General features: G+C 42.6%; 1 protein-coding gene across 1 annotated transcript in view; it reads left to right on the top strand.

Moving 5' to 3' along the window:
• The window catches only part of LOC126215009 (transcriptional activator cubitus interruptus-like), a gene marked incomplete at its 5' end in the record, with an annotated part of 126,893 nt that overhangs the window by 89,649 nt on the left and 22,357 nt on the right, over window positions 1-14,887 (top strand). The window contains 4 exons of the mRNA XM_049941634.1: window positions 574-828; window positions 909-1,085; window positions 7,685-7,847; window positions 14,577-14,828. Coding sequence (XP_049797591.1) covers window positions 574-828; window positions 909-1,085; window positions 7,685-7,847; window positions 14,577-14,828 — 847 coding nt within the window. The remainder of the gene's footprint in view (window positions 1-573; window positions 829-908; window positions 1,086-7,684; window positions 7,848-14,576; window positions 14,829-14,887) is intronic.

Genomic DNA, 14,887 nt, shown 5'->3' with positions numbered 1-14,887 from the left:
TTTGATGCACAGAAATACGCCTCTGGCAGTGACCTAATTCCCATAAAACCAAAACCACCGAGGACAGTAAGTAGAATGTTCACCTTTTCAGTTAACACGACTTTCATAAAACTGACTTATTTATAGGAAAGTATCACAAATTACATGACATTAACAAAGCGCTGCTTTGCATTTGCTTATTATTGATTAACATTATTAGTCTCTCAACTGAACTGAATCGTGTGTATAATGAATCACGACCACCGAAAAATAATCAAAATTGAAGAATACCACTGTAAAACTAAAAAGAGAGTGTAGAAATTAAAAGGCAAATTACAACTATGAAATATTCTAGTGCATTGTGCTCTGTAGATCTTGTGTGCATTGTATTCTGTATTTGTTGTAGTTACCTTATTCTCCAATACTGCACAATGTTGGCATTACATTACAGTGCACTTTAAAACGTTATCTTTGTAGCTCGTACCACAGATTTGCCAATGAAAATAAGTTATTTGTGTACGCTGTAGTACACTTTTTTCAGTAAAATGTACTGAATGGAGCTCCTGACAACAGAACTCCCTCACGACTTTGCAGAAGCCGTACGTGTGCAAAGCCCCAGGTTGTTCCAAGAGGTACACCGACCCCAGCTCGCTGCGCAAGCACGTCAAGACGGTGCACGGCGCCGAGTTCTACGCCAACAAAAAGCACAAGGGCTCGGACGGGGGCGGCAGTGCCGACGACGGGGGCGGCCCGGGGGGCGCGGACTTGGCAGGCGGCAGTCCTCGCAGTGAGGGGATGCTCAGCAGCGGCAAGACGCCCAGCCTGTCCAGCCCCAGCGTCAAGTCCGAGGTGAGTGCATTCTCTCCCTCGCTCCGATTTGAATCTGCTCGTCGTGCAGACGGAGGAGTAAGCTTTCTGCTTTCTATTAGGAGGCGAGTTCACCTATGGGCCAGCACGGCAGCCCGCCGAGTGTGACACAGCACGCGATCTGCGGGGGCGGGGAAGGCGGCGGCGGGGTCCAGGATGACGCCCTCGTGGCGGACTCTGGCCACGCTCTGCTCACCGCCGCCGAGGAGTGGGCGGAGGAGGCTGTCGATGAAATCGATGTGAGTCGAGTCCTTCACTTAATAACTGTTCTTACTTTAGGTCGAAAGAATTGTGATGGAAGGAAGCTATTTTTGGTTACCATTATTCACAAGTATCTTCTGTAATTTTCTTTATGTAGTCTATTACATTACCTTCAGAATAAATAAGAGAGAGAGATAATGCATTGTTCATGAATTTATTAAAATTGTTGTTTTCTTATCTTGTGCCAGCTGTCAAGTACTACTGGTTCTCATTGTTGGCACTGTTTTTTTTAATGGGATGAATCTGCTAGGAAAAATATGATCCTAGGCTTTGGTTTATCCATATAAATATTTAAGTGAAATGTCACAGCCTTATTGTTTATATCTTGCACATTTTAATCAACATTTTCATTGCGTCTCATTTCAAAATACATAAAAGTGACGTGTTTAAATTCACAACTTCCAGCACGCTCGACGTAATAGTGCAAGTTTTGCCAAAATTTACACCAAGGAAGTCACAATGCAAATATTCCAGTACTTCCAAGAATTAAAATTTTTTAACAAAGACAGATGTATTTTTGTTTACCATGCAGCATATATATATATATATATATATATATATATATATATATATATATATAAGAGGGAAATTGTGTGTCTATCGACCTGCCAGTGCTTTCGTTCGGTAAGTCACATCATCTTTGTTTATATATATATATATATATATATATATATATATATCTAAAAAGAAAGATGATGAGACTTACCAAACAAAAGCGCTGGCAGGTCGATAGACACACAAACAAACACAAATATACACACAAAATTCAAGCTTTCGCAACAAACTGTTGCCTCATCAGGAAAGAGGGAGAGGGAAGGAGAGGGAAAGACGAAAGGATGTGGGTTTTAAGGGAGAGGGTAAGGAGTCATTCCAATCCCGGGAGCGGAAAGACTTACCTTAGGGGGAAAAAAGGACAGGTATACAATCGCGCACACACAGGGATATGTGTGTGTGTGCGCGATTGTATACCTGTCCTTTTTTCCCCCTAAGGTAAGTCTTTCCGCTCCCGGGATTGGAATGACTCCTTACCCTCTCCCTTAAAACCCACATCCTTTCGTCTTTCCCTCTCCTTCCCTCTCCCTCTTTCCTGATGAGGCAACAGTTTGTTGCGAAAGCTTGAATTTTGTGTGTATATTTGTGTTTGTTTGTGTGTCTATCGACCTGCCAGCGCTTTTGTTTGGTAAGTCTCATCATCTTTCTTTTTAGATATATTTTTTCCACGTGGAATGTTTCCCTCTGTTATATATATATATATATATATATATATATATATATATATATATATATATATATATATATATATATATATTTGATTATGTATTATAATGTTACACTGTTCAATAATAATAATAATAATAATAATAATAATTTCTATTGAGTATTCAGCAATGATATAAATATGGCCTTCGGAACAGACAAATGTAAGAAAAATAGCATAGTCAAGGGAAAACACACTAAACAAGAAGATTACTTATTGGATAACCACAGCGACTGCATAGAAGTGATGGAAAAAACAGATGCCTATAAATATCTAGGATACAGGCAAAAAATAGGAATAGATAATACAAATATTAAAGAAGAACTAAAAGAAAAATACAGACAAAGACTAACAAAAATACTGAAAACAGAATTGACAGCGAGAAACAAGACAAAAGCTATAAATACTTACGGTATACCAATATTGACCTATTCATTTGGAGTAGTGAAATGGAGTAACACAGAAATAGAAGCATTCAATACACTTACACGATCACAATGCCACAAATATAGAATACAACAGAAAGATTCACATTAAGCAGAAAGGAAGGAGGAAGGGGATTTATCGACATAAAAAACCTACATTATGGACAGGTAGACAATTTAAGAAAATTCTTTATAGAACGAGCAGAAACTAGCAAAATACACAAAGCAATCACTCATATAAATACATCGGCTACACCATTGCAGTTTCATAACCACTTCTACAACCCTTTAGATCGCATAACATCAACGGATACAAAGAAAGTAAATTGGAAAAAGAAAACACTACATGGCAAGCACCCATGTCAGCTAACACACACACACATCGACCAAGACACATCCAACACATGGCTAACAAAAGGCAATGTATACAGTGAGAGGGAAGGATTCATGATTGCAATACAGGATCAAACAATAAACACCAGATATTACAGGAAGCATATTATTAAAGATCGCAATACCACAACAGATAAATGCAGACTTTCCAAACATCAAATAGAAACAGTAGATCACATCACAAGCGGATGTACAATACTAGCAAATACAGAATACACCAGAAGACATGACAATGTAGCAAAAATAATACATCAACAACTTGCCATATGACATAAACTAATAAAACAACACGCTTCCACATACAAGTATGCACCACAAAATGTACTGGAGAATGATGAATACAAATTATACTGGAACAGAACCATTATAACAGATAAAACAACACCACATAACAAACCTGACATCATACTCACCAATAAAAAGAAGAAATTAACACAACTAATCGAAATATCCATACCCAATACAACAAATATACAGAAGAAAACAGGAGAAAAAATTGAAAAATACATCCAACTGGCTGAGGAAGTCAAGGACATGTGGTATCAGGATAAAGTTGACATTATACCAATTGTACTATCAACTACAGGAGTCATACCACGCAATATTCACCAGTACATCAACGCAATACAGCTACATCCAAACGTATATATACAACTACAGAAATCTGTAGTTATTGATACATGCAAAATTGTTGAGGCTTTCGTGGCCACTTGTTGACAAACTGCCTATTGGCTTCTGTCTCGGGTTCTTCGGCCGACGTTCATCTAATGATTTTTCTGACGTTTCGCCAGCACGAGTGGCTGGCATTGTCAAAGCTTCACCCTCCATTGCCGGTGGTGAACTGGAGCCGAGCTCGCGGGCGCAGGCTATATGTACCTGGCGCGCCAACGTCCGAGGGCTTCTCCGCGGTCATTTCCGGTGCGGTTCTCCTCTTGCTACCTGCGACGGTCGTTCGCTGCAGTACGGGAAGCCAGGATCCGTTGACCTTAAGGCTTTCCTCTTTCTTGTTCAAACTGTTCGGGTGTTTTTGTATTTCTACAGCTTCTCTGAACAAGCGCGTGTGATAGTGCTTCTCTACAGCCAGAACTTCCGTGTCGGCGAATTTTATTACATGGTCGGTCTCATTCAGAGCGTGCTCTGCCACGGCCGATTTCTCCACCTGCCCCAACCTGCAATGTCGCTTATGCTCTTTGATCCTGGTGTTAATGGATCGTCCAGTCATTCCGACATAAACTTTTCCGCATGTGCATGGTATGCGGTATATTCCCGACATTGCAAGTGGGTCTCTTTTCTCCTTCGCCGATCTAAGACACTCTTTGATCTTCCTTGTCGGTTTGAAAATCGTCTTTACGCCATGTTTGCGCAATATACGGCCGATTCTGTCCGTCACTCTGGGAATGTATGGCAGAAAGGCCGTACCCGACAATTCCTTTTCCGGTTCCTTACTTCGCCGAGGGTTGGGCTCTGTTACACTTCTAATATAATTTGTGGAGTAACCATTGCTCCTCAGGACAGTTTCCAGGTGTTGCATTTCTCGTTTGAGGTGTTGCGGCTCACATATTTGTCCTGCTCTCGTTACGAGCGTACTAATCATGCCTCTTTTCTGGCTCGGGTGGTGGTTTGACAGTTTGTGCAGGTATCGGTCCGTGTGAGTCGGTTTTCGATACACGCTGTGTCCCAGATCTTCGCCGTCCCTTGTGACCAGAACATCTAGAAATGGCAGTTTCTTGTCCTTTTCTACTTCCATGGTAAATGTTATGTTGGCATGGAGGCTGTTCAAGTGTCTTAGGAAGTCACTGAGCTGTTCTTCACCATGGCTCCACACCACGAAAGTATCATCGACGTACCTGTACCACACCTTAGGTTTGCAAGTCGCCGAGTCCAGTGCCTGTGCTTCGAATTGTTCCATGAAGAAGTTGGCCACCACTGGACTGAGAGGACTACCCATGGCGACGCCTTCCAGCTGTTCGTAGAAATCGCCATTCCACGTGAAATAGCTCGTGGTGAGACATGCATGGAAGAGCTTTCTGATGTCTAGCGGAAAAATGGAACCGATGTGCTCCAGAGCGTCACTGAGTGGCACTTTCGTAAATAACGAAACAACATCAAAGCTGACCAGGATGTCGTTTGGTGCAAGTTTCAGTTTCTTCAGCTTCTCAATGAAATGTCCTGAGTCCTTAATGTATGTGTCGGTCTTCCCCACGTGTGGCTGGAGCAGAGAGGCCAAGTGTTTTGCCAGTTTATATGTCGGTGATCCAGGAGCGCTAACGATCGGTCTCAGTGGAACGTTGTTCTTATGGATCTTGGGTAATCCATACAGCCGAGGTGGTAGGGCTTCTGTGTTGCGCAGGTTTCTCTGTATGTCCGCCGGCAGAGAAGACGCCTTGATTAATCGATTCGTATTCCGTGTGATACGTTGCGTCGGATCTGCGCCTAGTTTTCGGTACGTCGTCGGATCCAATAGGTCTCGGATCTTTTGCTCATAATCTTCGGTCTTCATTACGACGGTCGCATTCCCCTTATCGGCAGGTAGTACCAATATACTCTTGTCGGCGTATTGATACATGTTCAATTACCCGAAAGTTCCTAAATGCAATGTAACATATACTGTACAGTTAAAAGGAAGTGACGCTTGATCATGGTCCTCGTCACTTTCCATTTTTAACCAGACATAATGTCTGAGAAACGAAACAAATAATAATAATGATAATTTCTATTGCAATATTAACAATGAAAATTTCCAAACGAGACTTAATTATACCAAAAAAATGACACAATTAGCTGAATGTTCTCAAGCCAATGTCACACAGGTGCAGCACATACAATTTATGTATGTAATTTACATGGATATATATGTGTGCTTCTCCTAACATCTGATAAGAGAATCTGTGTCCATTAGCTTTGAACGGCAATTTATTACGGTCCTTTAACACTTCGCCGGTCCCCCACTGATATCTGTCGTGATGCAATTAATATGTAATGTACTAAATTCTACCATTGTAAGGAGCAAAATGTTTTTTTTATAAAGCTTACTGCATTCCCTTGATAGGCTGATTGGTACAGCAACCAGTTTCCCATTAGATGGTTGTTACCATCATTCTGACTAACAGCCCTACCATCCAGTGATACACATGGCTTTGATAGCCTTCCAAAGATCTGAGGAAACCATAACCAGGCAAAATGTGGGTTTTAAGGGAGAGGGTAAGGAGTCATTCCAATCCCGGGACCAGAAAGACTTACCTGTCCCTTTTTCCCCCGAAGGTAAGTCTTTCTGCTCGCGGGATTGGAATGACTCCTTACCCTCTCCCTTAAAACTCACATCCTTTCGTCTTTCCCTCTCCTTCCCTCTTTCCTGATGAAGCAACCGTTGGTTGCGAAAGCTTGAATTTTGTGTGTGTGTTTGTGTTTGTTAGTGTCTCTATCAACAAACCAACGCTTTCATTTGGTAAGTTATATCATCTTTGTTTTTAGATATATCTTTCCCACATGAAATGTTTCCCTCTATTATTATTATTATTATTATTATTGTTTCTGGTGGTGACATAGTGCATCACAAACTTGCTGTTAACATGTCACTGTGAACTCTAGAAAATTATCTAACTACAATTCATGTGAAATGCCTGATTGTATCTGTTTAATAGATGCTTTTACATGCTACCCCATCAAACATATGCAAAGTTAATGACTTTAAGAAAATTGTATACCAGGTGAATTTAATGTAATTTTTTACATTCTTGATTTACAGTCATCTCTGGTGCAGGATCAACAGATCTTGCATTCAGTAATTTCAGATAACTGAACATTATCTGCTTTGCACTTTTTGCTTTATTGTTTGCAGATGTAAGACACACATAGTCGATAATAAAAATCAGTCAAAAAACAAGTGCCAATTATTTTGCAATGTTTTTTTTTTTTTTTTGTAATTCTTCAATTCTTAAGTAGTTCAGTCTCAAAGACATTGAATTCAACTATCACGCCAAAATTAGTGTGATGCATGTTGGTAAAAAAAATTCATTAAACCTCGATTTATGTAATAGGAGAATTAGTAAGTCATGATTCTGTCAAACTGCAACCTTTAATTATTCTCTTTAGATCATCAGTTACTCATGTACACAGTCTTTGATGGCACCTTCTCCCCTTATTCCTTCAACAACAGTACCTATTAGTAATTACCTTTGGGGTTCTGCACCAGTAAAGAAACACTAATTACTTTTACTGTATTGTTATCCTCAGAAGCAGTATTTTGGTTAATTTCTTGATGCTAATTTATAAAATACAGGGTGTACATAAAGTCTGGGAACACTTCCAATTATTGATTGCACAAGAACTGAACATTGTACAGATGTCATGCATATTGCATTTTGAAGAGAAACTCTGAAAGTTATTATTTACAAACATTCGATAGCTCTCAACTTAATGGAATGAAAATTAATATTAGTAAATATGGATCATTCTGAAATGAGATTGCAGCCCACTGGAAATGGCGTATGTATTTTTTCAGCTGCCACCGGTATCGGTGGGCCTGCAGGTGACGGTAGGAGGAGACGGAGTCGGCGGCGGCAGCGGGGGTCTCGGCTCCGCAGAGCGTTCCGCCCGCAGCAGACTCAAGTCCCGCATGCACGCCAAGGGCATTCCTGCACTCCCCACACTGGCTGGGGTCGGCAGTAAGTTTGTTGCCTCATTTACACTTCCTTTCTACATCTTGCAAGTAACTAATTTTGTACACAAATTTTTAATTTTCCTGTAAAATGGTTCCGATTAATTTCGTATGCATTACTAGATGAAATGTGACAGGCTGCTGGTGTCATTCTGAAATATTTTATTCGTAGTCTGTTCACATTACTAAAAGCCTTGCTAATGTGTGGGCCACTGTCATGTCTTACATGCTAGTCTAGACAGAACAGTCGTTGATAAATTTCACTAAAGATGTCACATTAAAGATATTCGGGTATCTCAACATTAATGTTTATGTAGAATTAAAAAACAGACTTAACACTTTCGAGACGAGCGACGTAGCTCCTACGTCGGTCCGACAGTACCCCAAAAAGACAATCGATGTAGCTCCTACGTCCGCCTATTATCTGCGATGTTAGCGACTCCCGGCGCATGACTTTCATATTCTGTAGGTCTAAAAGTACTCTCTGGTTATCCTAGTACCAAGAAAAAATTATAGATGGCAGCATATGTCACTCTTGGAGGTGGTACAGGAGTATATTTTGAGTCATTTGGTTTGCCGCGGTCACGCTCGACTTACAACAGGCGCGCGGCAGTTGGAAACTTTAGATTGTTGTCGGCTGATAGCTTTGCGCTTTATTTTCGTCATGGCCTTCCGAGATGAAGAAATAGAGTTTTTATTGAACAATACTGGTTCAGAATTAGATGAAGAAATTGCAGATTTTGACATTAGTGATGGTAGGCTATTTTTTGTCCGAATTTTCCGTAATTCTGTGGTTTGATTCCTGGTCAGAAAAAAGGTAATTTTTACGAATTTTCTTATAGATGAAAACGATCCCTCGGACGGTGAACCGTCAGGAGGACCTGAAGATGAGGCTGTTGACATCGTTGTCACAAGAAACACAACTGGTCATTGCAATTTGCCATATTCTTCTGGCCAGTGGACAGGTGACGATACAATCACTCCCCAGCTTCCTGTTTTTTCTGAGTCCTGTGGAATGCAAGATGGGATTGACCAACATTCTTCAGTGTTTGATTGTTCCACGTACTTTTTCGATGAAGAACTGGTGAGACTGATAAAACGAGAGACAAACCGCTATGCTAGAATGACAAGAGAGACACTAAGTGCTACAGGAAAACTAATGCCTCTGTCTGTGCGGTGTAAGTGGACAACAGTGAAACTCGGTGAACTGTATAAATTTTTTGGTATTATTTTGCATATGTGCTTAGTCAAGAAACCAAAACTGGTCAACAAATCCCGTGTTGCAGTCCTCATTTGTGGCAAAGTGAGAGATTTTTGTCAGTTCTACGAATGTTACATCTCATAGATAACGCGACATATATTCCTAAAAACCAGGTAGGTCACGATCCTATTCATAAGGTAAGACCTATATTCGACAGATGCGTGACCCAATGTGGAAAGGCTTACAAGCCAGGCGAAAATATTACTATAGATGAAGGAATTAGCCCTTTTCGTGGTAGACTGAGTTTTAGAGTGTATATGAAAAATAAGCCTAATAAATACGGCGTAAAATTTTCTATGCTATGTGAAAGCGAAAGTGGGTACATCCTGTACTGTGAAATTTATTCTGGGAAACAGTCTAATGCCGATAACAGCATTTTAGACATTGTAGACATATTGTGTCATTCATTTTATAATAAAGGTCACACATTATACATGGACTGATTTTACAGCAGCCCTGATTTACTGGATTATTTGTGGGGGAAAAGAACTAAGGCAGTTGGTACTGTACAGAAAAATAGAAAAGGACTACCAAGGGATCCTGTTGGCCAGAAATTGAAAATATATATATTATTATTATTATTAGCGAATGTCCCCATGGGAGAACGATAAGCAGGTGATTAACATTTCTTAATGTTCTTCTTATTTTCCCAGTATTTCTTCATTGCCTCCCCAAAGGCCTTCTTCCTTTCTTCAGAGGGAAACATTCCACGTGGAAAAAATATATCTAAAAAGAAAGATGATGAGACTTACCAAACAAAAGCGCTGGCAGGTCGATAGACACACAAACAAACACAAATATACACACAAAATTCAAGCTTTCGCAACAAACTGTTGCCTCATCAGGAAAGAGGGAAGGAGAGGGAAAGACGAAAGGATGTGGGTTTTAAGGGAGAGGGTAAGGAGTCATTCCAATCCCGGGAGCGGAAAGACTTACCTTAGGGGGAAAAAAGGACAGGTATACACTCGCACACACACACATATCCATCCACACATACAGACACAAGCAGACATATTTAAAGACAAAGAGTTTGGGCAGAGATGTCAGTCGAGGTGGAAGAGTAGAGGCAAAGAAGTTGTTGAGAGACAGGTGAGGTATGAGTGGCGGCAACTGGAAATTAGCGGAGATTGAGGCCTGGCGGATAACAAGAAGAGAGGATATACTGAAGGGCAAGTTCCCATCTCCGGAGTTCGGATAGGTTGGTGTTGGTGGGAAGTATCCAGATAACCCGGACGGTGTAACACTGTGCCAAGATGTGCTGGCTGTGCACCAAGGCATGTTTAGCCACAGGGTGATCCTCATTACCAACAAACACTGTCTGCCTGTGTCCATTCATGCGAATGGACAGTTTGTTGCTGGTCATTCCCACATAGAATGCATCACAGTGTAGGCAGGTCAGTTGGTAAATCACGTGGGTGCTTTCACACGTGGCTCTGCCTTTGATCGTGTACACCTTCCGGGTTACAGGACTGGAGTAGGTGGTGGTGGGAGGGTGCATGGGACAGGTTTTGCACCGGGGGCGGTTACAAGGATAGGAGCCAGAGGGTAGGGAAGGTGGTTTGGGGATTTCATAGGGATGAACTAACAGGTTACGAAGGTTAGGTGGACGGCGGAAAGACACTCTTGGCGGAGTGGGGAGGATTTCATGAAGGATGGATCTCATTTCAGGGCAGGATTTGAGGAAGTCGTATCCCTGCTGGAGAGCCACATTCAGAGTCTGGTCCAGTCCCGGAAAGTATCCTGTCACAAGTGGGGCACTTTTGTGGTTCTTCTGTGGGGGATTCTGGGTTTGAGGGGATGAGGAAGTGGCTCTGGTTATTTGCTTCTGTACCAGGCCGGGAGGGTAGTTGCGGGATGCGAAAGCTGTTGTCAGGTTGTTGGTGTAATGTTTCAGGGATTCCGGACTGGAGCAGATTCGTTTGCCGCGAAGACCTAGGCTGTAGGGAAGGGACCGTTTGATGTGGAGTGGGTGGCAGCTGTCATAATGGAGGTACTGTTGCTTGTTGGTGGGTTTGATGTGGACGGACGTGTGAAGTTGGCCATTGGACAGGTGGATGACTTCCTTGAACGCCTGGAATCCTTACCCAATCTGTTACCCCCGGAAACCATCCTTGTAACCATTGATGCCACTTCCTTATACACAAATATTCCGCACGTCCAGGGCCTCGCTGCGATGGAGCATTTCCTTTCACGCCGATCACCTGCCACCCTACCTAAAACCTCTTTCCTCATTACCTTAGCCAGCTTCATCCTGACCCACAACTTCTTCACTTTTGAAGGCCAGGCATACCAACAATTAAAGGGAACAGCCATGGGTACCAGGATGGCCCCCTCGTACGCCAACCTATTCATGGGTCGCTTAGAGGAAGGCTTCTTGGTTACCCAGGTCTGCCAACCCAAAGTTTGGTACAGATTTATTGATGACATCTTCATGATCTGGACTCGCAATGAAGAAGAACTCCAGAATTTCCTCTCCAACCTCAACTCCTTTGGTTCCATCAGATTCACCTGGTCCTACTCCAAATCCCATGCCACTTTCCTTGACGTTGACCTCCACCTGTCCAATGGCCAACTTCACACGTCCGTCCACATCAAACCCACCAACAAGCAACAGTACCTCCATTATGACAGCTGCCACCCATTCCACATCAAACGGTCCCTTCCCTACAGCCTAGGTCTTCGTGGCAAACGAATCTGCTCCAGTCCGGAATCCCTGAAGCATTACACCAACAACCTGACAACAGCTTTCGCATCCCGCAACTACCCTCCCGGCCTGGTACAGAAGCAAATAACCAGAGCCACTTCCTCATCCCCTCAAACCCAGAATCCCCCACAGAAGAACCACAAAAGTGCCCCACTTGTGACAGGATACTTTCCGGGACTGGACCAGACTCTGAATGTGGCCCTCCAGCAGGGATACGACTTCCTCAAATCCTGCCCTGAAATGAGATCCATCCTTCATGAAATCCTCCCCACTCCGCCAAGAGTGTCTTTCCGCTGTCCACCTAACCTTCGTAACCTGTTAGTTCATCCCTATGAAATCCCCAAACCACCTTCCCTACCCTCTGGCTCCTATCCTTGTAACCGCCCCCGGTGCAAAACCTGTCCCATGCACCCTCCCACCACCACCTACTCCAGTCCTGTAACCCGGAAGGTGTACACGATCAAAGGCAGAGCCACGTGTGAAAGCACCCACGTGATTTACCAACTGACCTGCCTACACTGTGATGCATTCTATGTGGGAATGACCAGCAACAAACTGTCCATTCGCATGAATGGACACAGGCAGACAGTGTTTGTTGGTAATGAGGATCACCCTGTGGCTAAACATGCCTTGGTGCACAGCCAGCACATCTTGGCACAGTGTTACACCGTCCGGGTTATCTGGATACTTCCCACCAACACCAACCTATCCGAACTCCGGAGATGGGAACTTGCCCTTCAGTATATCCTCTCTTCTCGTTATCCGCCAGGCCTCAATCTCCGCTAATTTCCAGTTGCCGCCACTCATACCTCACCTGTCTCTCAACAACTTCTTTGCCTCTACTCTTCCACCTCGACTGACATCTCTGCCCAAACTCTTTGTCTTTAAATATGTCTGCTTGTGTCTGTATGTGTGGATGGATATGTGTGTGTGTGCGAGTGTATACCTGTCCTTTTTTCCCCCTAAGGTAAGTCTTTCCGCTCCCGGGATTGGAATGACTCCTTACCCTCTCCCTTAAAACCCACATCCTTTCGTCTTTCCCTCTCCTTCCCTCTTTCCTGATATATATATATATATATATATATATATATATATATATATATATATATATATATATATATATATATGAACTTTTGTTTCACATACAAGATCACTTACTGTTTGTAAAATGGAAGGACAACAGAGACGTTTTTCTTTAGACAACAAAGCATAAAATGATGGCAACAAATGTCAGTGTAAAAACTAAATTTGGAATGGTGGAAAAAATGAAGCCAGACTGTGTTTTGGACTAAAATAGTAAAAAAGCTGGTGTGGACCATAGCGACCAGCTAATGGCGTACTATCCTTTTGAACGAAAAGAAATAAAGTGGTGGAAAAAAGTTTTCTTTCACATTTTCATGCTCATGACTGTAAATTCATACATTTTCTACAAAACGCCGCAAAATACAAGCAATCATCTGGTTGAATACATTACAGAGTTAGCAGAGAACTTGGTTCACAAAGGTGGCCTCTTACACTCGTGCACTTCTCAGAATAGTTCACCCATCAACAGACTAAGCGGAAGACATATTCCAAAATTAATTCCACCCACAAAATTGTCGAAGTGGTCTCAGAGAAGGTGCAAAGTATGTGCAGAAACAATCGAGGCCAGATATGGTAAAGTTTCAAGGAAAGACACGCGATATTATTAAGAAACCAGTGACGTAAGGCTTTGTTTTCCAAAATGTTTCAAAATATTTCATACAAAAGCCAATGTAACTGTGTGATTATTAATAAAATAAAAGTTCATATTTCAACAGTTATTCATTTAAAACTAACAACTTCAATCCTATGTTCCTCAGAGGTCCTAAAACCTAAAAAAAAATTTTTTTTTTTTTTTCACTGTGAAAACAACATACTCTCAAGAATGAGATTTTCACTCTGCAGCGGAGTGTGCGCTGATATGAAACTTCCTGGCAGATTAAAACTGTGTGCCCGACTGAGACTCGAACTCGGGACCTTTGCCTTTCGCGGGCAAGTGCTCTACCATCTGAGCTACCGAAGCACGACTCACGCCCGGTCTCACAGCTTTACTTCTGCCAGTACCTCGTCTCCTATCTTCCAAACTTTACAGAAGCTCTCCTGCGAACCTTGCAGAACTAGCACTCCTGAAAGAAAGGACACTGCGGAGACATGGCTTAGCCAGAGTTTTAACATACTCTCAAATTAATATACAACCCTTGTCACTAACGTAAATGTTTATTTCTTTGCAGTACTCTGAAGGGAATGGAAGTAGTTTTTAAATGCAAATGAGCAATCTATTTTCTGTGGTATAGAATCTGCTGTAGAAAATTCAGAAAAACTGTGAAATCGCTCAGTACCAGCCGGTTGAGCGTCCACACTCGCGCTCAGTCCTCAAAGTGTTAAGTTAGTTACCTTTTTTTGTTATTCTACAAATGCTGTAGTGATTAATGATGATGATGTTGTTGATGTTGTTGATGATGATGATGATGAAGATGTTAATGACAATTCCAAATGTGTTTTGGTAATGAAAAATCCCAATAGTACAAACTACATAAAGAAATGATCAAATCTGTGCAATACTCTTGAATTAAGACGATTTGGGTCTAGACTGAGTTCAGAAATGCATTTCACTTTCGTACATATGTATAATTTTTATAAATGACACGCAAGTAATACGTTGGAGTAAGTCGTACGTGTCGTAATAATGTGTCGTGTCGGGTACCGAAAAGGTTCGGCCAGTCGTTTACTACTTTCACCGTACCGTGCAGGTCCGCGCAAGTGCAGCCTCGGCAGCAGCCCACTGCTGGGCGACCTCAGCCGGCGCATCGTCGACCTCAAGGTGGAGGGCGGGTGCGGCGGCGGCGGCGGCGGCGGGGGGCGGTCCGGCAGCACCGCCCTGCTGCAGACGCAGCTGGCAGACGCGGCGCAGGCCAGCTGCTCGCGCCGCGACAGCAACTCCACCGTCAGCACCTACTACGGCAGCATGAAGTCCGGCGACGTCAGCCGCAGGAGCAGCCAAGCTTCTCAGGCGAGTGCCGGAGGCGTCTCACTCGGTCAGACGTGATGTACTGTGCCAGTA

Source organism: Schistocerca nitens, chromosome 12, assembly GCF_023898315.1.
Source record: "Schistocerca nitens isolate TAMUIC-IGC-003100 chromosome 12, iqSchNite1.1, whole genome shotgun sequence".
Taxonomy (NCBI): Eukaryota; Metazoa; Arthropoda; class Insecta; order Orthoptera; family Acrididae; genus Schistocerca; species Schistocerca nitens.
This window is presented reverse-complemented; position numbering and strand designations above follow the sequence as displayed.